We start from the raw sequence: 24,293 nt of genomic DNA, 5'->3' as shown, positions 1-24,293 counted from the left end.
ACATCTGGATTGTTTTCCCTCATTTCATTCAGGAGATGATGGGGGTGGGGGCAAGAGTATTATAAAGGTGCAACAACATTTAAAGCAGTAAAAGAAGAAAGGTACTGCTAGTACAGCTTCATAAAAATCTCTTTAAAGACCACATGCCTCTTAGATGCTCCCCAACCTGAGTTACAAGAAGTTTTAAAGGATCCAACTCACTTTTTTATGTTTTGTCCTCTCTCTCACACATTGTGTGTGTGTGTGTGTGTGTGTGTGAGAGAGAGAGAGCGAGAGAGAGAGAGAGAGAGAGACTGACTTTGTCATTCAAGCATGTGCTGTTTCATTGCACCTCCTTGCACATGTGAGCCACTCCTCCTCTGCTTTAGTGGTGCTGAGGCATAGCAGTTGTTTTAAGCAGACCAAACACTTTACAGAGTGCACACACATGCTAACCGGCCTATGCACATATGCACTTATGGAGTATTTTTTAGTCCTGCTGCTTTGGATCTGCTTCCTGCTCCCAGGTGAGAGAGAGGGCATGTGTCTATGTAAGAATTAGTGCCTGCATGATTATGAACAAGCAAAGTGAGCATGCTATGAGTCCTGCAGATGGGTAAACAGTTTTCCAGCTTGCCTGAGATGCTGTAGAGAGATGTTCCACATACACATATAAGCATCAGATCTAATGACGTTCTGCTAGGGATTAAGATTTTGGGTTTAAGAGTCAGGTTTAAGCAAAGGGTTAAGATTACAAGTATTACATCTGAAGAAAACCATTCCTATAAATGAACTGAAGGTGCCTGGATGTGCCTGTCTCTGGGAATCCAGATGGAGTCTTATGACAAGAGAAGAATAGATGGCTTCAACACAATCTGGCTGTGGATATGTACACCCTCTCAAGGCACACCATGCCTAGCACACTTGGGTCTGAAACAAAGTGTTATGCAGGATTCCACCAAGTTTCACTGTTTTGAAAGCTGAAATTTTAGATCATCAAAACAACAGGTCAACCAAGAGAGACAGTGCACATTAACACTTTCATGCTCAGATGATTTTGGTGAATTCTCAGATCTGTTTTTTACAACCATTGTCTAGTGGCCTTGGTTTCCAAACTATGCATTTGTTGTATGTAATAGTGAGTGAAATGATAGGATGTTGCAAGTAAATTCTGACAGTGATATTCATTAACGAATCAGCTGGGGGAAAGAATGAATAAAATGTGTAATTACCTTGAGGGCATAATAAATTGGCCAGTCATCTAGATTCGTTCAGGCTATGCTACTGGTGGGAAAGTAAGATTATATGTCAGGAATATTAAACCCAGTTTCTGAAGGGTCACACTATTCCATGTACTTTCCATGCTCTAAGCCACCACAATAAACTCACAAAGGGCTTGATAATTAACTGATCACTTTAAGATCCCAGGGGTCATGGAACAAGCTAAACTGTACAGGCTTTCCAATTGTTTGACCTACAGGAGTCCAGGTCCAGATAATATAAAGACTTCTAGTAATAAAATAAGTATGTGGCAGTCACTGGTTCCATGTGTTGAAAGTTCTCTGTTTCTGTTGCCATAGTGAAACTCTTGGAGAGCACTCCAATTGGCCAGTCAATAAGGAAGTAGCAGGATTTTTAGTTTGTTTTTATGGGCAGCACGCTTTTGAATGCCTTGTTGATGTTACTGAAGAAAGCATAGAGACTAAATCCTAGTTTTTTAAATACTAGACATTTTCCATCTCGTGTGTGTGTGTGTGTGTGTGTGTGTGTGTGTGTGTGTTGGGGGGGCGGGGGTATTAAACCATTCCTGTATTTTAAGTTCTGGTCCCCAGAAACTATGTTAGCTGAAACTAACATAAAGAATAAAATCAATGTGGTATTTATTAATTTAAAAACAGCTTACCACTAACCTTTATCACATTTTGACAGTAAAATGTGCCTGGTATGGACTGAGTCAATTTAAAAATAAATAAGTACATTTTTAAAAATGTAAAAATCAAAACAGAAGTAAAAATAAAAAATTTTATCATCAAGGCCATGGGCCATTGCTTTTTTCTTTTTATCCACTGCAGCTGATTGGGAATAAGGATAGCCTGGATGGAGTGGGGATAAGGATAGTCTGGATGGAGTGGGGATAAGGATAGTCTGGATGGAGTGGGGATAAGGATAGCCTGGATGGAGTGGGGATAAGGATAGCCTGGATGAAATGGGGATAAGGATAGCCATTAGTTATATGTAAAGAAAAAATACTGCATACCACATTAAATGAGTACTGGGCAGTCACAGTTTAAAAAGAACCAATTATGCCTTTGCAAATAGTGCTGCAATTTAAAGTAGCAGAATTTTAATATTATCACCAAAATATTCCAAATGTTTCCTATTTAAACTTGAATACTAATTAGTTTAACAATCCTATAAGAATCAATAAAATTTCAAACATATTATGCCCAAAACAGATAATATGTACTAAATTGTTTGTCTTATGCCAAATGAATTGGCTTTAGGTATGGTAATGGAATGTGTTATGTGCATAACTTTCACCATGTTTTCTCCTTTAAAAGTAACAGCCATTTCAAGTATGTAGTTATTTATACTGTGTGAAATTAAGGTTGTAAATGTTATTCTTCTTTCACTGACCTAATGCCTCTCTATTGCCATCTTGCTCACTCCATGAGTCTCTGGGGTCAAACTTGCTGACAAACTTGAAGTAAATATTTCTGATGAAATGATAGACATTAGTGGGGTGTGCTCAAGATGTCTATCAAACAATATGGAAATGCAAGCTTATACCTACATCTTTTCTTAAAAGCATCAAATTCTGACATCACACCTACAGCACTACCTTGTTCTATTACTACATTAGTAACCCGTAAAATTATGTATAAATAAAAATAATTAGAATGCTAAAAGAGAAACTACTTTTGTTATTTCTAGTATATTAGTTCACCTACTGAGAGAATGTGATTCTACTATTTGTTTGATTGCTTTTCAGGCTATGATTCTCTTACTGGATAACATTTAAGGGTAGAAATTACATCAGCAACAATAGTCCAATTGATTAAATCTAGTGGTGGTGTGAACACTTTGTGGTTGATACTTTTATCACTTTTATCCAAAGCATTTACATTTACAAAGCAACTTACAATTCTGATTGAACACAGCTTGAGCAAATGAGGGTTAAGGGAATTGTTCAGGGGCCCAGCAATGGCAACTTAGCAGTGGTCAGGCATAAACTTTCCAATTACTAGTCAAGTATCTTAACCACTGAGTTATAACTGCCAACTACCACTACCACCAAATGTCTAATGTGACATCACAAATAATTTCATTCTACACCAAAATTTCATTGTAGTATTTACATCAGCATCAGCACCTGTTACACATCAGTGAGAGAGAGAGAGAGAGAGAGAGAGAGAGAGGGAGGGGAAGGGGAAGGAATGGTCTTGTCTCCATTTGTCTCTATCCTAGGATAAACATTTAATCTGTTCCATCTATTTTCACATTTTCCTGCCGGGAGATGTAGATTATACTTGAAAAGCAATATGACATCATTACTACAATATGGTATTTTTGTCTCATTTGGCAATAGTAAAAAAGTCTTCCTGCTCCCAGTTGACTGATCTCTGCAGATTTAAATTGAATCCAGATTCCAGATAAATGAAGTGCCTCTAGATAAAAGGATGGAGGGTCAGATCTCTCTGACCATAGGAATAATATGCAAAAATGTATAGGATGTTTGTTTAATCTAGTGTTGTGTAAACATTTGTCCAAAGTAAGAATATAGAATGAAATTTTAAAAAGATATAAGATCTCTATATGTTAGATTTCTTCTTTGTCTGTTTTGCATGTCTATTAATGCAACTTGCAACCTAGTCTGTGTTTTTGAAATGAACAATAACAAAAAAGGCAAATGCCTTATCAATCCAGTATAAGTTACTGTACAGATGAAGTTATTCAAAGCAAGTCATCAGATAATAGGCCAGGTCAGGTCATTATTGGGGAAATCAACCTTATTAACTAAACCCCCCCTCCTTTTTTTTTTTTTTTTTTTTTTTTTTTTTTTTAAATAAGATCTCTCATGTTCCTTTTAAAATTACTGGTCCTGAATATGTGTATACAAAAGTACTGGTCATATGTAAGCACATCATACAAAATGTGTCTGTTTCCATGCACAAGTTCCTATGCATCATGATTCTCTCACAGCATGCTGCATCAGGGTTTAGTGCACCTAATTTAACGAGGTTTTCTGTCTGTTAAGGGAAACAGAACTGCTTCACTATTGATACAAAGAAAGCCCAGATCATCCATGGCCCAAAGGAGGCTCAGTTTGGCTACACAGTGCAGCAACATGAGGCTGTTGATCAGAAATGGTATGTTTTTTCTTCTTTTTCCTACCTTTTTTATCTTTAAAAACAGGTGTGCTACACCTGGCATAAAAATCGTCTGTCCTTGCTTAGGTTTTAAATTATTACAAATTATTCCTAGAAATATTTATTTATTACACAGCTCTCAGTAGAAAGATTGTGGGGAAGCAATCTCCATAAAACTCACTATTTGCAGACACATTCCAGATTTGTTTCTCTGAGTTTTTTTTATTTGGCTTTTGTCCCAAATGGTGTCTGCTGGCTAGAACAGAGTCTGAGATCTGCCTTGCAGGAATCTTCTGAGCAATCGATCATATTTCAAACCTCTGAGAACAGATTATTCTACACATAATTTCTTATCGCAAATCATGTGTGGTTGCCAGTACCTCCATGTCATTCAAAGCCATTCTTCCTTGGTAAACACTGCAAGTCATTGATACCATATATGGCTCAAGCATATAATAAACTATCAAGATATTTCATAAGCTGTGTATTCAAAAATATTTAATTGTGCTATAAAGTCTGGAAAGTCAAGATTAGGTAAACAAAATATATGTAGTTTTCTTTAATAGACACAGAACATGGAACATGGAAAAGCTTTACATGCTGTTGTAATCTGAAATATCATTCCTATTTGAAATATGCTGCAGAATGACTGTTAAACATAACAAATGATGTTTTTAGTAATTTTAGTCAAGTAGCGCCCAAAGTTCAGGCAGTGAATGTCCAAAAGACTTGCATGAATTCTGTTTTCACCTTTGGCTTTAGAGGAAAAACATTAGTATTGAGAGCTTGATTTCTATTAACTTTACATATTTTTAAGAACTGCTCTAATGGTATGTTTAGAGCAAAGTGTTTGAAGGGGTGAATCATGCTCTTCATTATCCCGATGCCTCTTAAAACTGGGCTGTTGTCTTTGAGTCAGCCTTGAGCTGCAAATTACAAAAGCCCCCAGACAACACTTAATTTGAGTGCTCATTTAATGTCCACACAACATGTACTTCCTGTTTTCAAGCCTAAGCTTCGTCAGTCATGATGGGCAGCTTGCGGTGCTCCAGCACTGCCATACGCTCTGGCCTTTGAAGTTTGCAGGTAAATAAGTGGAAAGTATTTGCACTTGTCTAGCAACCTGTCTGCTAGCCATGCACAGCAGTGATGGTTTCTGGAAAGTAATCACTGCGGCCTATTATTCCCAAGCCCCCAACTGTGCACTTCACCACATACAGCACCAGCACAGTGGCAAAGTACAAACTGTTTCGTGTGTGATGCCTCAGGAATGTGAGTCAGGAATTTTGGTTTTTTTTCATTCTGCAGTTTGTAAAAGCCTAAAAACATCTCGAAGGTTCAGCAGTCAACTGAACTGTATACTTGTATGGTATCATATTTAAAGTTTTTTTTGCTAATGAATCAAGGTTGATTATGACAAATCTTATCAGCAATGCTAGTTTCCTTTAGGAAATGCCAAAAGTCATTGGTTACTTACTCTGTGTGATGCGAGACCATTCATTGTTGCAAGTCAGCTGAAATAGTGCAGCTGCTTCCCTACATATGAGATACTCCTCACAATGGAATGTCCACTGGAAAAAGGGAATTATCTAAATTAAGTGATTCATTCATAAGAGAAATTGTAAAACGCGGTCTGTGTGCTTGCATTGAAAAAGTTAATATTTTGCCCTGATCATGATTTGAAGAACTCATTTATAGATAGAACTAAAATATTAATAATAGGCTGTCAAATTAATCAAAAGGAGATGCAAAGGGTTGGCAGTTTTACAAGGGGGATGGTTTTTGTCTCTCTTTTCTGTAAGGATGAGATCCCATTGTAACCCCCCACCACCACCTCACCTCAAATCAAGCCCTGGTGATCAATAAATAAATAAATAAATAAGGACAGGGAAAATGAATGTCAGTATTTCGTCTTGATTCAAATTTTCAAATTTCCAGTGATGAATCACCATTAGCACCATAATTTAGGATTAATCTATGTCTGGGAAACCAGTCCCTTGCGTGTTACTCAGCTGTGAATGCTAGACAGTGCTAAAGTATTGTGAAACGGAAAACCTAAAATGGTTGCCAGTGAACCTAGATCTTCAGAATGCATTCAAAACAGAAACTGAGGAAACGAGTCAGGGTTAGAGACATGTGCTTTGTGTGTGTGTGTGTAAGCCCGCCGGGTCACAGTAACCACACGCATTCATTTGCAAGTTTCAAGCACCTGCTACTCACATTGTCAGAACTGGCATATGTTAGTCTACCATTTGAATAATGATGTAAATTCTATTTGGGTTAGATAGATTTGAGTAGTCTAAATCATTTGGATACACAAACCTTTCCACACTTTGAGCCAACAAACTGGAAAAGTACATTCTTAAGAAGAAACTGGGAAACACCTTGTTTGGTTTTAACATGTGAAGTGTTGGACTTATCCCCTTCTACTATGCACATTTCATTTTTTGGTGCCCGAATTGACAATAATGCGATGTGCATCTATGGAAAAGAATAGAAGAATATTTCAGCCTTTCATCAGAATGAAGTGTCAAACAAGTAAAAAAAAAACTAAGCACAGAGCTACATTTAACCATACAATTGCAGAAATGTTCAGAAAGATTTGTTGTGAAGTGATCATTGGCTTAGTCATACTAACAAAAACATTCATATTTGTGACACAGCAATGAGGTGGCATGACTATTACTATCATAATTAATCTAGTATGCATAGACATATGCAAGAAAGAAGTAGCCAACTCATTTTAAAAAACAGAGTTAGTGGTGGTAATGCCACTCAAAAGAGGAATGTATACAATTACATATATCCATCACATAGTGAAGAAATGGGGTATGTTATTTGTTGTTTTGAATGTGAACACCAGCAATCAATTATTTGGCCGTAGGAATCTGAAATGGTAGTCTACGCTGGTTTTGCCTTCTTTAGTCAAATGTTGTATTCAATTCATGCAGTCATCTTATCATGAGAGAACACCTGGCAGGTTTATTTAATATGGAATGTTTAAATTAATTATTACAATTTAAGATAATTTATCTGTAATACAGCTATAGAAATAAAGGCTAAGATTAAACAACTGATTGGATTAATAAAGGTCCATGCATGTCTTTGGTGTTCTGCATTGTTTTCATGTAGGCTCTTGGTTGGAGCTCCATTTGAGAAGAGTGGTGAAAATCAGACTGGTGACGTGTACAGATGTCCTCTGGACAGCAAGACTAATACAAACTGTTCACGTCTCAATTTAGGTACCTCCCAATATTCTCAAAATTAAAAATAATTTTAAAATTTCTTAAAAGTGTACTAATGTTACTTTGTGTGTGTTCTTTCCTTCAAGGTGACATATCCCTAAAGAATGTCTTAGAACACAAGGACAAAATGAGTCTAGGGATGTCACTTGCATCTAACCCAAAGGATAACAGTTTTGTGGTAAATATTATAACCTTACTTTGGCACAACAAAATCTAGATCTGTATTTCTCTCTATAAGCTGCTCTGTATTGCAGGCTTGTGGACCGTTATGGGCCTATGAATGTGGCAGTTCCTTATACAGCACAGGAATCTGCTCCAAAGTTGACAACACTTTTAACTTCACACGCAGCATTGCTCCAGCCTTTCAGAGTAAAAATCTGTTTCTCGTTTAATTTTCATTATACCACATGGCCATTTGTTGTTTCACCAGAGAAGGTGGCTGTATTGTGTCATTTATATAATTTTACTGTTTTGTTTTCACAAAGGACTATATAATCTGTGTTCATATATTCTGTTGTTCAAGGTTACATTTTATGTATTTTTATTTATTGTATAAATTTTCTAGGATGTGAGACATACATGGATATAGTTATAGTGCTGGATGGATCAAACTCTATATACCCCTGGTTTGAGGTGCAACACTTCTTAATCAGCATCCTACAGAAGTTTTCCATTGGGCCAGGACAGATACAGGTGCATTTAAATCATAGATATGTATGCTATATTCCTCTATGACTGTTAGATGTACAGCTTTGTATCTACCTCCATATAGGTGTCCCATGTATAATAAATAGAATATTTTATGTTCCAATTTCATCTCTGTCCTAAGAAAATGATTCTGCTGTTGACTTTTTTGCATTATGTTGATATTGCACATCTCCTAAAGCTTAAGAAATAAATGCTAAACATCTTGAAAAGGTCAGAAACAATGTTATTTGACCACTGCAAAGAAACCTAATACATTAAACATCTTGAGGACTATGTACTGGTGGGAATGAGCCTGTGGTCTGACATGGCTTTTACAAAGCATGGGAAATTTAAATCTCTACTTTGCTTTCATTGTTTTCCATTATTTTTACACACACACACACACACACACACACACACACACATACACACAAAATATCATATCAAGCCATTACTGGGATGCCTTATCATTTCTATGCCTTCCTATTCCCACTTTTTATAGGTTGGAATAGTGCAATATGGAGAGCGAGTTGTCCATGAGTTTAACCTGAATGATTTCCACACTGTAGAAGAAGTAGTGACAGCAGCTCAGAATATTATCCAACGTGGAGGAGAAGAGACACGCACAGCACTTGGGATCAGTGTTGCAAGGTATAGCAGGGAAAGGGATAGCTACTACTACTGAAAATATATCAGTCTGTTCAGTTTCTGACATTGTGTTATATGTTGCTTCAGTGATCAGGGTCTCAGAGGGGGAAAAAAAATGTATCTGCTCTGTGGTCCAGGATCATTTAAGTTGCCTTGTCTCTTGTATAGACCATGGAACTGATTATTTTGTTTGCAAACACAGATCACAGGCATTTAAACGTGGAGGGCGCCCGGATGCGAGGAAGGTGATGATTGTGATCACTGATGGGGAATCGCATGACAGCCCAGACCTACAAAAAGTTGTGGAAGAGAGTGAGAAGGACAATATCACTCTGTATGGAATTGCTGTAAGTCTGATTTATGGTTCAGTCATCACCCATTTTCCACAAAATCTCTGAGTACTTAAAGCTACACACTACTATTTTTAATGATAATTTAAACAAAAACTTTAGAGAATTTCTCCAGGTTGCTGTCAACTGGTGCATGCAACTGCAAGCATATATAGAGCCTTGCAAAAATATTTCAATCTCTTTCAAAGTCATCTGCTTTGTTTGAATTAAAAATGACACACATTCCAGACATCTTTTATGCAAACCTAAAGCAAAAATGCTCCTGAAATCAATTTTCAAAGTCAGAATTCATTATTTGTCAGCAGACAAATTAAAAGTTAAACAAAGGCTGCTTGCAAAACTGAAATGTACACACTAGGGTGTTTTTGAAGCAAAAGGTAATTCTACCAAATACTAATGTGAAGGCAATTAAACACTTCTCGGTAGAACTACCTTTTGTTTCAAAAACGCTCTAGTGTGTACATTTCAGTTTTTCACTCTGTTCAAGAGTGATTGTATTCATTCTTCCTGGCAGATTTAATCCAAGTTAATACAGATTTAATACAGGTTGTTCATGTTGGATGACACTTGTGGATTGCAGTTTTCAAATATAGATTTTTGATATGATTGATATCTAAATTTCTTTTAGGAGAATGAAGCAGGTTGCCTTGCAATATTTCCATGTATTATACATTATCTATGCACCTACATTTCTTAGAATACTTTTTTGTCTTAATTTTCACATCTTTACTTCAGATTTATAATCTGACTAGTGATTCTTGAATTAACGGGGTCCATCAAAGGTAAAACTTTTCAATGATTCACAGGTAGTGTCCAATTGTAAGTTAGTTGTGTCCTTGTTAGGATTATATTTTTCACCTGTGTAAACCCAGAGTTTCCAGAGTTTTGAGTACTACAACAAATTTTTTTCACGTAATAAATTTTGTCATAGAATGCCTTCTTACATAAAATCAATATCACTTTAGGTTAATGCTAAGAATCTGTGTTTTAAAGTAAACTATGACATGGCACAGAATTGAAAGTGTCATTTGCAATCTATATGAATCTGATGAGGGAGTGGAATACTTTTGCAAAGGCACTGTTATTTAAACAGAGAATATATATTCAGCCTTTAATCTCTCAGGATAACCTGAGACTGGATTTTGTTTACAGGTTGTTTTGAATATTCTGCTGTCATACTTGCTACCTGCTCTGATGAACTACCTGCTCTAATGAACTGCAGTAATGTTTTCTAAGGATAATGCTTACTGTCTTATAGCTCTGAAATTTACTGTGCTGGTATTTAGACTTTTTTTTTTAACTTATCTTTATACTAAGCTGTTGATGCTGTGTCATTCAGTTCTGCCAACTATTTCTAATGATTTAGATTACAAAAATGCACACCTGCTCCTACACAATAAAATCACTCCTCTTCCGTGTAGAAGTAAAAGTGAGGAATAGTATTTGTACTCTGAGCTTTGATGCATGACGTTAGTTTCTGAGGCTCTGGATGAGGGTTTAGGTTCCATGATCGTCTCCGCAGGTTCTTGGCTACTACAATCGTCGTGGAATCAACCCTGAGGCATTCTTGAAAGAGATCAAATTCATAGCAACCGACCCTGAGGAGCATTTTTTCAATGTGACAGATGAATCTGCTCTGAAGGACATTGTAGATGCCTTGGGAGAAAAGATCTTCAGCTTAGAGGGTACAATTATATCTTTAAATTAAATCAAATTTCATACTGCACATATTTATGACTGTATACCTTTTTATATCTTATTCTATTTTGTATCTGCTTTTCTGAAATTACCTTAACAACTTTAGAACAAACCCTTAATATACTTAAACTATCCTCTACATTTTTCCATTTACAAGTACAGTTGTAAGGTCAGCTCACATCCTGTTACCCTAATACAAATCTGAGAAATGATGAGTCTGACATTTGACTAGCATTATAATAATTTAACCGGTCTCTGTAGGTACCAACCAGAATGGGACAGCCTTTGGACTACAGATGTCTCAGGCAGGTTTCTCTTCACACATTGTGGAGGTAAGTTTGGCTCTTAATCATTCTCAGTTCATGCTGAAATAATATGATTTATTAAATTGAATTTAGAGCACTTTCATGTGAGATAGCTCTTTAGCCTGATTAGGAGCTACCATCATGTCAAGGGAAATCCATTTTTATGGGGATAGCACAGTAAATGTAAATGAGGGTCAATATTTCATAGCAGGAAAGCAATACAGACATTTTGAGGAAAGCAATCTATAATGTAGACCACAAAGTATGTCTACATGATGCTATACATATGCTAATGTATACCGTATGTTCTTAATTAAATAAGGAACCTTTCTTCACATTTTTTATCTGGTATAGACATCTTAGTAATAGTAATCTAACGCAGATGAGTGACTGGGAATCGGGTTCTTGATGTGGCAGACAAAGCACAACTTTCCCTGAGAAAAATAGTACAGGTTCATACCTCACATAGCTGGATTCCTTGTGCTGCTGCTCTTACCAGTGGCAATTTAGAGTGAAGATAATGTCATGGAAAGTTTTTTCCTCTCCTTGACTGTTAGAGGGAAGGCAGTCCAAAGAGCACATATGGTTTTGTTGAAGTCAGGCTTCTGCAGCGAATGAAGCGCAGACAAGTACACACTCATACATGCTTTTCCTCTTTTCTGTGTGCAGTTATTCATGTGACAGCTTTTGAAGGGAAGGTTGAGCTTTATTTGCTTGTGACTGTAAACTGTTAAAAAGAATGGCCTCATTTATTTTATTAGGAAAGATGGCAGTGTACATAACATATGGAACAAATCTTAAAAATCAGACAAAAATACAGTACAGATTCTGGTTTAGCCTACTAATACTAACAAGGAATATTATATCTCTATCCTATTCAGAATGCACCAGTCTCTGATACTTGAACAGATCATATTTTCAGATTCAGTCCTGTTCCTGCTTAGCAGCTAAGGTTGTTTTTCCTCCAATACTTTGTCTTATCATTTCAATTATATACCACAATTCCCCATGAACCCCCCTGAATGTTGCTTCTATGTCTTTTCAACTCCATTCTGCAATGATATCCTTCCTTTTGCTAACCATGTGATTGTACCAGACACCAGTCCTAGAACAAGGTGGGCTACTCTGTTTGGGGGGTGAATTGTAATTGCAATAAAGCAATTATAGCTGTAGGTGTTCTGAATGATCTCTCTGCTGAATTATCTATCCAAAATACTTGACTTAAAGAATGTGATTTGACTTGTAAAGCTAAGCAAATCTCATGACTGAAAACTTTCACACTGCACAAGTAGTGAAGTATGAAAAATGATTCTAAATGTTAGTGGTTTCAACTTATTTTGCAAGACTGAGAGGTGATAAGAATAAGAATACATTATATTATATTTTTCTCTGTTGGAAACCAAGAAGATGACTGACAAAATATTAAACTTTTTTCATTTTCAGTTTTTACCATTTTTCCTTAATAATAGTGACTGTGTTTAGGGGTAGACAGTTAGTCCATTAATAATCCATTACCCAAGTTATTTTTCCTCTTGATATTGTTCATGAAATCTATTTTGATAATGATATATTCCAAGCTGTTACCATACTTTGTTTTAACAACCAGTATGAACCTTTTCTTAGTTGTAATTAAAACACAAGTAAAGGGTTTCTATGAATCTTCATAGGATAATAAAAGGTACATAGAATGCCGCATATAACCAAATGTATCACTGAAGGGAGTTTACAGTGCAAGTGTGCTGTGGCAGTCAGTCAAACTGTCCACGTCGACACTGCATGAGAAAATAGTTGGCTGAAGTGTGAGCTGTGAGCCTTTGCACTGCTGTCTTTATTTAACGACTGCTGTATCACTGTATCATTGCAGCAGACTTTTTATGCACTCGTAAATTGGATGGCATGGTTCAAACTGGTCATTTTCTTACTCATATAGATTGCAATGAGCTGCTCCTTTCTAAATGTCTGTAGGTTTTATCTCAGAGAGGAAATGATCCTGTAACCCAGACTGGTTTGGGCTAAGTGCAGGGCTACTCAGGGCAGTACAGTGCCATTCTGTTCGTACCATGTTTGCATTTTCTATAACAGAACCTTGTCAGAGGTTCTTCTTTTCATGGCCTAGTACAGCTCATTTTGGCCTTTTTCAAAGATCTCTAAATTAAACTCCTGTGATATTGTGTGTGTGTGTGTGTGTGTGTGTGTGTGTGTGTGTGTGTGTGTGTGTGTGTGTGTGTGTGAGAGAGAGACAATTTAGACCGTTTTTGGGGTTTTTTGTCAGTATTGTGTAATGCATTGGTTATGTAGCTGTTAAAGTCATTAGAGCAGCACAAAGTTATATTAAATATGTGTATGACTTTTGGATTATTAGGTTATTTATTTTTATTTTTATAGCATGGGATATTTAGCTTATCTAACAGGGAACAGCTAGTAAGATCCTGTCACAGCAAAAGATTTGCTCTCACTCTAGGCAAGACTACATACACTGTCACTGGTTCACTACTATCCTTAGACTACTTATAATAGTGCCATGTTTATCCTTGAGTTCATTACTTTTAAATAAAGGTATATAAGCACTGGGCATCAGAAATGTCTTTGTACCCCCAGTCATTTATAGAACAAAATATAAAAGTACAATTTGCAAATTTGGATATTTCTGGTGGAAGCAACTCACAGAAGAACATATTCTAATGTCATTTGTACTGTGATGTGTAGTTCCTATGACCTGGAGCTGTCTCTACAGGATGGTGTTCTAGTAGGTGCAGTAGGAGCTTATGACTGGAATGGCGCTGTCCTCAAAGAGACACAGAATGGCAAAGTGATCCCGCCAAAGTCCTCGTATATCAAAGAGTTTCCTGAGGAGCTGAAGAATCATGGAGCCTACCTGGGTGAGGGATTATATACAGGTTATGTACTTTTTCCTTATACAGTAAAGGCAGATGGAGACTTTGTGCTGTAGAGGTGTATATGTAAAATTGATCAGAATATAATACAAAACAAAATCAGCTCTTTATTTTCAGGACTTCATTTATATGTAGCTAGAAAGGACATAAATGACAAAAATAAAAAATTCTAATGTATTAATAATATGATGGCAGTAATAGGTAGCATGTGTGGTTGTGTGCGCATACCAATGCATGTATTTCTAGGTTACGTGGTATCATCAGTAGTGTCAGCACATTATGGCCAGCTGCACGTGGCTGGAGCACCTCGTTTTAACCATACAGGCAAGGTGATCATCTTCACCCTTACCAACACGGGGAACCTCACCATACTGCACTCCCTAATGGGCCAACAGGTAAAAAAGCTATCAATGGGCCTCTCTATGCTGTGCAAACAGATGCTTATTTCTTTGCTGTACCAGTTCCCATAACATCTAAGAGAGTTAACTTGTAGGACCTGGATTAACTGGGTCAAGTATAAAAACATGGAGTTGCTGGGAGACTGGAAGCCTTTGTGTTGCAAATATTCACATGCCCTTAGTATATGGTTTGGGATCTGGGAGGAAATAGTGAATACCCAGTAATGTGCAGGGCTGAAGTCTTTACTGACACACTGCTTTGAAGCTGATGCAGTGATGTGTTGAGATGCAAGCAGGTATTGTAGGAATTAAGTTGTCATAGATATCAGCCTGATAAGTTATTGAGGCATTAACAATTTAATATTAGGGCTGTTGATTGGTGAAGTTGGTCAGGCTATTAATGAAGAACATGTGCATACATGTGAAACACTGTGTGACAGTCTAGACTCACCCAGTCCAGATGGCAGCTGTCTCTATCACCCATGTGCATTTCATTTGTTTCTGTGTTTATGTGTGTGCGAGCATGTGTGGAGGTATTCGTATATGTGTGTGAGTCTCTTGGTAAAGGACAGCATTACTGCTATGCAGAAAACAGTCACCATGCAAGTCAAAGGCTACAATTTATAGCAGTTAGAAATCTATTAGTACTGCTCCTGAAGCAGACTGTCTGCATATGTAATTCCTTATCAAAATATTGTACACTGAGGATATGATAAATGATAGGATGAGACACAAGAGAACTTTCTCTAGCAATGTGTTGGATTTGAATCAATTTGAGAGTTGGGAGGTAATAATTTCTTTTTGTTTCTTATTTTAATATCATTTATCTGGCCTGTGGCACAACCTTTGTCTATGTGTGCCATTGCAGATTGGTTCATACTATGGCAGTGAGTTGGCGCCTCTAGACCAGGACGAGGATGGGCTGACTGACCTGCTACTTGTGGCTGCACCCATGTATTTCAGCAGGGGCTGGGAAAGAGGGAGGGTCTACATCTACACACTGAGTCAACATGTAGGTATCACCACAATTACCCTTCAGCAGACCAATACCCAAACATTCCAAACATCACACAGATATAAGTCCATAAGGACTCCCTCTAATTCATTGTTCTCCTTTACTTTCATCTATCTAAAGGGGCAATTTGACCTGGAGGGGATACTTGAGGCATCAGACCAGGCATTGAACTCACGTTTTGGATCAGCCATGTCCTCCCTGCCTGACTTAAATGGTGATAGTTACAGAGAGCTGGTGGTGGGTGCACCTCTAGAGGATGACCACAGGGGGGCAATATACCTCTTCTACAGCCAGCACAATGGTATTCACCCAAAGTATAAACAGGTAGAACTTGAAACTGTAGTGAATTGACCCTGAGATAATGCCGTAAAGCCCCAAATTCTCAGTATATTCCTTCTTTTTCATTCTCGCTCCCTCTCCTAGAGAATAGCAGCTGTAGACATCTCCCCAAGTCTGCAGTACTTCGGGCGTAGTGTCCATGGGGCAATGGACATAAATGGAGATGGGCTGACAGATTTGTCTGTGGGTGCCCTTGGTGCTGCTGTCATGTTGTGGTGAGTCTCCAGCTCACCACAGTCTGCTTAGACCTACTGCGATGGCTTAAGAGTATCTGGATATTGTTTCACTACTTGCTTTATGTTTCAATGGCCAGGTCTCGCAGTGTGGTCCGTGTGCATATTGATGTTTACTTTGAGCCCTCAAAAGTAAACGTGTTTAACAAAGACTGTGTGCGAGGGGGTAAAGAAGTAGCCTGCATGGCAGCTGTAGTCTGTGTCACAGTCACAGCTCGGACGCCGATACCAGACACACAGCACGTGGGTATGGAAACACACTCATCTTTGTATGTACATCTTAGGGATGTCACATGGTAATGTTTACTGTATTACTTTATTATTATATGTGTATATTTTTTGATAGGGTGTAGTGTGTGTTGTGTTTTCCATTGTGCCAATCCTGAATGCAGTCTCCATCAGATGGGTGTCTAAAGGGGCCACTCTTTAATGGAAAGTTTTTTGCTTATGTGTAAAGGTGTGGGCGAAAGGGGGGACACTTTTTAAGTGTGACACAGCCATGGAAAGCACTGTAAAACTTTCATTCCTTTCTCCCTCCCACTGATGTCTCATCTGGATCATATCCGTTCTCTCACTCTCTCTCACACACACACACACACACACACACACACACACACACACACACACACACACACACACACACACACACACACACACACACATATATATATATATTCTTTCACTCTCTCCCTCTCATCCTCTTTCTCTCTCCATCACCTTCTCCAGTCTTCCATATCAGCCTTAAGAGTTGGCTTTTTTTGCATTCTGTATCAGCAGAATAAATATGAATTGAGTCAAAAGACATATTTAATTTAGTAGGGAAGTGTCAGTAGTGTCATGTCCCAGGAGTGTGATTCTTAAGCATGCTTTTTGGTATGTGTATCACACACACTCTCAAGCTCTTAGACAGAGCTGTGCTTTTGAGGAGAGACGCTACAGTCCCAGAGCAGTGCTGGACGATGCTGAGGGACAGCTTTCCACAGACATCACCATCCTCATAGAAGTTCCACACTGTGAGCATGTCTACTTCCATGTGCATGTGAGTCTCTGATGCTCTTCATCTTAACATCCTGCTAATCATCTCTAATGGGCACTTTCATCATAAAATATTTGAACTGTCATCAAATATATAATATTACATCATTTAGCAAACATATATACCATAGATATTTTATTTCTTAGATAGACAGACCCACAGAGAGACATATAGATGAATAGACAGACCTGAAATTGAATGTCTTTACATTCTTTTCAAGAAAACATAAGTGTTGTCTGTTCAAAGGAGACTGTAGACTACACTCGGCCAATAGTCTTCACTGTGGACATGGGGCTGCAGAAGCCAGAGGAAGGTCCGGTGCTAGATGATAGATGGCCCACTTCACTGCGTTCAGAGGTGACTTTACCCACAGATACATTACTTATGCAAATCTTCATCACTGCTTAAAGAATATGCTGGGAAGATGGCAATTGACTTTGTCTTTTCTTTATCCTATCTTCCTCTATGTCTCAGTTATTGTTTCCATTACATTTTACTTTTCCCTGTCTGCTTTTGACTAGCTTCCCTTCTGGAATGGATGTGATGAAGATGATCAATGTGCACCTGACTTGATACTGCAGAGTACCAATGACCTGCTTGGGCGAAGGTCTGATTTTCTTTCCAGAATTATCGAGTGTAAACAGAGTAAACACTGTCAGTCTTGTGGATTACATCTGTTTTGTGGCTCACACAAAAACAAATAAATTGCCATGTTGTCTCTCTGTTCTTGACTCCAGGCAGTTCTGTGCCTGGCGAGAACGTACTACATGGCCACTGTGTGCCCAGCTAGGGGAAGGGTTGAGCAATGAGCGTGTGGTGGAGGCCAGCAGAAAACGGGTTCTGGTGGAGGTTCGACTGGAGAACAGAGGAGAAAATGCCTACAACACACAGCTGTACATGTCTCACTCTGCAAACCTGCAATTTTCCAGCCTGCTGGTGAAGGTTTGTCTCAGAGCAACACACACACACACACACACACACACACACACACACACACACACACACACACACACACATACACACACAGTTTGCATCAGAGCAAGACATACACATGCATACACACATATCTGTAAACACAAAAAATGGCAGTTTTTGAACAGGCCCACTAACTATAACTGATTCTAGACATCTTTTGTGGATGCAAAGATTTACTTTTGTGTATAGGTAAAGCAGTCCAATCTGACAGTTGATGCTAAAAGAATTAATCTCTTATGAATACCAGACTCCTCCTGATGTGGCAATTGAATGTCAGGCAGAAGACAGCCTAAGTCTGAAGAGGAGCTGCAATGTCAGTGCTCCTTTACTAAGGTCACTCGCTCAGGTAAGAAACACGTACACCCTTTGACCTCTAAAAGTCAACAGTGAAAAGAATTTATTCATATTATAGGTCACATTCCCCACATCATAGGGCAAATTGATCATTGGTCTATAAACAGTATAATGCATATAGGTGTGCATGCATGCCCTTAAAAAGTCTTGTTTACCGTTTATTTTTTATCCTAGGTAACCTTCCGGTTGGAATTTGATTTCAGTAGGTCGATCTTTCTGGATTATATCCAAGTATTGCTGAAGGTTTCCAGGTGAGGATAAATGTTCCAATCATGTTTATGATCGAATGCATTAATACACACACAATGAAGAGTTCCACGTTCTTCTACTCCTCCTAACTCCTTTCAGAGATGGGGCACATAGGGGTAATATTCTCTTTCCTGAGGTTTTACTTGATTATGATAAAAATGCACTTTCATCTTGTACACTTAGTGATGGAGAAGAGATGACACCAGAAGATAACATCAATAATATAGATCACCCTCTGAGGCATGAAACTGATCTCCTCTTTACAAGGTAATGGGCTAATATAACAGTTTTACATTTTAAATAATAAAGTGGGTTGTGTCATTGACCTTTCTATCTATATTCATATAATGAGAGAAATTTTGCACATGATATTTTATAAATAAGTTCTAGATGCTAAGCTTTCTTGCTGTCTCACTCAGTCTTGTACCTTTTATCATACAGAGACTCCTACCCACCCCGTTTTGAAATCAAATCTGACTCTGACTCTGCCCAGGGCTTTTCAGGACATACTGGACCTACCTTCAACCTGTCATATCAGGTTAGAATCTCATGTAGTGGCTGCTGAGGATCAAATTAAATTAGGCAGATCCGCAGCTTGACAAAATGTAATTTTAGTGGAGCCTCAGGATGAATTTAATGAGGCTTCCATAGAGGGTAAAAGAGTATAGTATGTTTTGAATAAAGTTCCATGGTTAGTTCTTTGACTGCTTTACCTATGTTCCACTGCAGATCCAGAATCTCGGGCTGTTCCCTGTCACTAATTTGCTCTTCAGTCTTCAAGTTTTTGCTGTAACCAGAAAAAATAATCACCTCCTGTACATCTCAGACATTGATGTTGATGAGGTACGTATACAATAAAATGAACTGAAGGACTAACTGTCCTTTTCTTGTTATCACTTCTTCTATTTTCCTTTTTTTTTATTCTATTGAGTATTATTATTGTTATCGTCTATATTTTGTCAGGCTTTGATGTACACCAATCAATTCCAGAGTTTTTTATTGTCTCATAAGTATGACAGTTGAGCATTTCTGTCTAATTTGAACTTGTATGAGGAATGCTGAATACAAAAACATTCTACATGATGTACAGAGGTTATCAGGCTCTTCACTGTAATGGTTGATTCTGAGTGTTCACCTCTGTATATGTGAGTGTGTTTTTACTTTAACATGTTTGTGTTCTCCAGACTACTGGCTCCAGATGCGTTGTACCACATGTCACTGTGTTAGGTCTGCCATCTGAAGAAGACCTCTCACTCACCCCACAGCTTGTAAACATCTGCTCTTTTTCAAACTTTATCGAAGTTACATCATTGTGAATTAGCCATAGAGCAGCATTCTACTCTAGCTGCTGTTAAACTGCATAAATGTATTACCAAAGATTACCAGAGAAGTGTGCAGTTTTCAACCCTGCTTGTTGTTGTGTTAAACAGAATTCTTCAACCGGTGTGGCTCTGTCTGCACAGTGCAGGCTAACCTTGCACCCCCAGAGGCACATCAGAGTGGCAGTGACAGGATGGCTCAAGCTCCATACTCTGCTGATGGTAAGTGTATATGTCTTTATGCTTATCTGCTTCCTTTGCTCTATGTATAGTATTTGGTCAAAATAACCAATTTGTAGAGTAAGCGAGCAAGTACAGGCAAAAAAAAAGGTTTTTTGCCTGCTGTGAAAACTGTCCAGAATTCAGATAAGCAGCTAGCCTCATAGTACAGGTGCTAAATCAATTATTGCATGAATCTGCACATGAAACATTTTATTCTCATGTGAAACAAGCATCTATATTAACCCTGACTCGTAATTCTAATGTTACTTCAGTTCAAATTCATTTTTGGCAGTCTCACAAAGCTAACATGGCTAGCCATCTCACTTAGATCTGTAAGCCCTTTTTACACTGTAATTGTTAGCCTATGTATTACCCTCTGCAAGTGTTACCCTTCTGAAAGCCAGGTATACTGCACCTGTGACACTCAATATTTCTGCTGTCTCAGTGACCACACGTTTACTTAAATGCCAAGTGCATTGTTCAAAACACACCTGGCTGTAAACTGAGTTTGACATGACAGTTTTCAAGGCTTATTTCATGTTCCTGGGTAATCACATAAGCAGCTAAATAAATATGTAGGCCCACATAATTAAATTATTATATTAATGATTAACTATATACATTTAATGTCACAAGATATATTCAAAAATATTTATTTTATTATTACTTCTTTTTTTGCCACATTATATCATATATGTAATTAGTTAATTTTGACAAAAAATACTCCATATTTCTCATTGGCATTTTAAGCAAATCATGTTTTTAAATAAGTCCTAAATGTAGGCCTAATCTTTCGAATGGAATGACATTTATTGAAATGCATAGCCTGTTCATGTTGCCTACCCTTTGTCTAATTTACTTTATGTGCCAAGTTGTTCTATGCAAACTGTTAGTTCCACCATGTTTAGGAAGGTTGTGCAGTTACTCATAACAGTGGACTAGTAGTACAGCTCTACATTTAAGATCATCTCATTGTGTTCATTATTTTCATTTTTAGTCTGGTCACAGTAAAATATCTCAAATCCAACATCAAAATATTTTGGTACTGTGCTCAAGATTTGTTCCTTGTAACCAGCAAAGATATGCCAGAAATAACAACAAAATTAGACCTAGTACTCCTCATTAACACAAAACAGGAGTTATTATTGTTTGTTTGTTGTTTTTAAAAAAAATTTTAAAAAAAAAACTTCAGATAAACTTCAAGGCACTGGAGCTGGTGATGACAGCAGCCATTGAACTAAGACCAAACAGCTCCATATTTTTGCATGAGGAGAGACCTACAAGACATGTAAGCACCACAAAACAACACAAATAAACCCTGTAAAGCTTTTATTAAAAGCTAAGCAGTTGAATAGTAGGACAGAAGGGCTTGTTTCTGTATAAGCGTATCTATACTCTGGCCTTGGTTGATTAAATCAATACAAAAAATGGTACAGAAATTTTCTTAACATGGTTTAAAATGCCAGCTGAAAGGATCACACATATGATTCACTGACTAGTTAACAGGCCAGGTGAAAGGTTGAATCAAAAGAGTTCACATACCTTCATCCTGCATATCTGTTGCCAACCAATATTTTTTTGATGAATATAGATAATCCTGGAGATTAGGAAGGAAGATGATTACAAAATTCCTATCTGGATTATAATCGGAAGCACTTTGGGAGGCTTACAGCTTTTGGCTCTGATAGTACTGGCTCTCTGGAAGGCATGTTGTCCTAAATCTTCAATATACAATACATATTCCATTTTTGAGATACACATTTTAACAAATCATCATATGTGCTGCTGCAGTATAGATAGTAATATTTTGCAGTGCCTTAGTATAACCAAGAGGGGGAAAAAAAAATCTTTCTAGTTTCATTGGGGGTCACATGTTTGTACCATATTTATTTATCAAGTTTAAAAATAATATTAAGTTGCTCTATAAATTCTGTATTAAATAGTGGGTTCCAAGTCCATAAAAAAAAAAAAAACATATAAAATGCTTTCATGTTAGAAGTAAAAACTTATAATTGTCATCATCTATCTGCAGCTGGGATTTTTTCATAGGCAGAGACGACGTGAAGAAGAACAGATTAGAAATGAAAAAACCACTGAGGAGCGGTAAAACCATGGCAACTATGTGGTCACGCCATCACAGACTCAGGGACACTCTGGGAGTGTGGAAATGTCAATCAGCACCTGTCATGCACTGCTCAGCCCTCCAACTTTCTGACAGGACCAGTTCAGCTCCCAAACACTTTGTTCACATTTAGAGCTGCAGTAAAGACATGTATTTGCATATGTTGTAACTTATGACCAAAGACTTAAGACTCAGCAAGTCTTGAATACTCAAAGCAAGTGTTTTATTTGCTTTTATTTTGAACAATGCAAAAATACACATGGAATTTGTAAATAAAAAATACACTAAGATAACAACGTACAGTATATTTGTAGAGGTAAGTGCAGCCTATACATGAAAAGGTTTGAAATGAGATCTTTTTTAATTCTCACCTTTTTAATTTGTCATTTTTGATGACAAATGGGCACTTGAAAAGAGATTTTAGGCAGTAGTATAATTCATGTTGAAACCCTTGCACATATAGACTTGAACTTTGTAAATAACCAAGCAGCACCTTATGAAATTGAGTGAGGCAATTAAATAGCTATTATAATTAGGGGCCGTCATTGTGCACACACCTATGATACTGCTTTGCACCTTAAATGAACTTCACTTTTTCTGTGGTAGAGGTATTCAGTTCCAGACAGTGAATCTAAAATCTAGTCCTGGATTTTGTAGTCATTTCATGTCATAGAACATAGCCACTTAAATCACATGCCTTAAGGTCCGGGATAAAGAGATTTCCACCCTTCCTTTACCTAGGAGTCAGGTGTGACAATGTGGTCAATCAGTTACATTAACTGTTACATCAATTACCAGTTATTACAATATCCAGGACTGGAATTCGCACTCAAAGTCCAGAAGGGAACATCTCAGCTCAGTGGGTTGTTCTACAATATGTCAAATAAACATTTACCAGTTAGCTACAGATAGATTTCTTCCCTTGCCCACTTTTTTTGTAACAGTATTAACTGCAGTTTCTTTAACAGTTTCTTTAACTTAGTCATGACATATCAAATGCTAATTGTGCCTCCAGTTTTCATATTTCACAGAGCAGATAAGGCTATCCGAACTGTACTGTCTACTATAACACTAAGGTGGATCTGTTCATAATGTGTTTAAAAAAACAACAGAACATATGTTGACTTAATGAGGGTTTCTATAAGTAGAGGTATAATAAATAGACAGGCAATTTTAATTAGTTTTTATTCTAAATCTCTTAAAAAATAAATAAATAAAATAAATTATGCCAATTGTCTGGGAAACAGTTTAGGGTTTTGAATAAGGCCATGTATTCTATCTTGAATGAGGTAAAGACATCCTTCTACCACTAGACTGCACAGTATCATCACTTTCATGGACGTTTCACAGCTCTCAGGTCTTCTTGGCTGTATGATTCAGTAAAACCACAATTACAATAATTCATATCTATTACAACGTTTCTTACCAGAATGAACATTTAGCAGAGTACAACCATTAATAGCTAGCTAGCTATTTTGTTTTTAGCTAACTAGTCATTGTAATGCTGTTATTGCATGAACTTCAAATTCTACTATTTTACTTATGAGAAATAACATAATTCCATATTATTACAAATCAAAGCAATACTAGAAAACTCGGTCTCAATACTCGTTTGCAGTCTCAGCTGTTTCACCTTTGCTGGTAAATGAAATTTTGTAATTCAGTAACATCTGACTAGCCTATGAGCATTGATACCACTGTTTGTGCCTACAGGTTGGTATGAACAATTTAAACTGAGATAGTGTGTGTGTGTGTGTGTGTGTGTATATATATATATATATATATATATATATATATATATATATATATACACATACATACATACACACACACACACACACACATTTTCCCTTTT

The 24,293-nt window shown here is 37.3% G+C and overlaps 1 protein-coding gene across 4 annotated transcripts; it reads left to right on the top strand.

Annotated features, from left to right (window-relative positions):
- The first annotated feature begins 381 nt into the window (after positions 1-381).
- Positions 382-22,734, top strand: itga11b (integrin, alpha 11b). Of its 4 annotated transcripts, XM_027020097.3 has the most exons (30): positions 382-506; positions 4,238-4,349; positions 7,482-7,591; positions 7,681-7,772; positions 7,849-7,963; positions 8,160-8,287; positions 8,784-8,932; positions 9,132-9,276; positions 10,802-10,964; positions 11,239-11,309; positions 14,017-14,161; positions 14,423-14,571; positions 15,443-15,586; positions 15,710-15,913; positions 16,013-16,143; positions 16,242-16,408; positions 17,061-17,200; positions 17,444-17,554; positions 17,719-17,804; positions 17,935-18,139; positions 18,420-18,518; positions 18,701-18,777; positions 18,959-19,042; positions 19,217-19,313; positions 19,505-19,618; positions 19,960-20,043; positions 20,206-20,316; positions 21,509-21,604; positions 21,908-22,021; positions 22,349-22,734. In XM_027020097.3, exons 1-30 carry the CDS (start codon positions 428-430, stop codon positions 22,421-22,423), a joined length of 3,597 nt encoding a protein of 1,198 aa, XP_026875898.2. In that variant the 5' UTR covers positions 382-427; the 3' UTR covers positions 22,424-22,734. The 4 variants fall into 4 exon arrangements, with proteins under 4 accessions (XP_026875898.2, XP_081568374.1, XP_081568373.1 ...); XM_081712248.1 differs by having other exon boundaries at positions 15,443-15,913; positions 17,447-17,554; XM_081712247.1 differs by having other exon boundaries at positions 15,443-15,913.
- Positions 22,735-24,293: the final 1,559 nt, after the last annotated feature.

This window comes from Electrophorus electricus, chromosome 4 (assembly GCF_041902795.1).
Source record: "Electrophorus electricus isolate QZ-2024a chromosome 4, ASM4190279v1, whole genome shotgun sequence".
NCBI lineage: Eukaryota > Metazoa > Chordata > Actinopteri > Gymnotiformes > Gymnotidae > Electrophorus > Electrophorus electricus.
The sequence above is the reverse complement of the archived record's forward strand: the minus strand, read 5'-3'. Positions and strand labels throughout refer to the sequence as shown.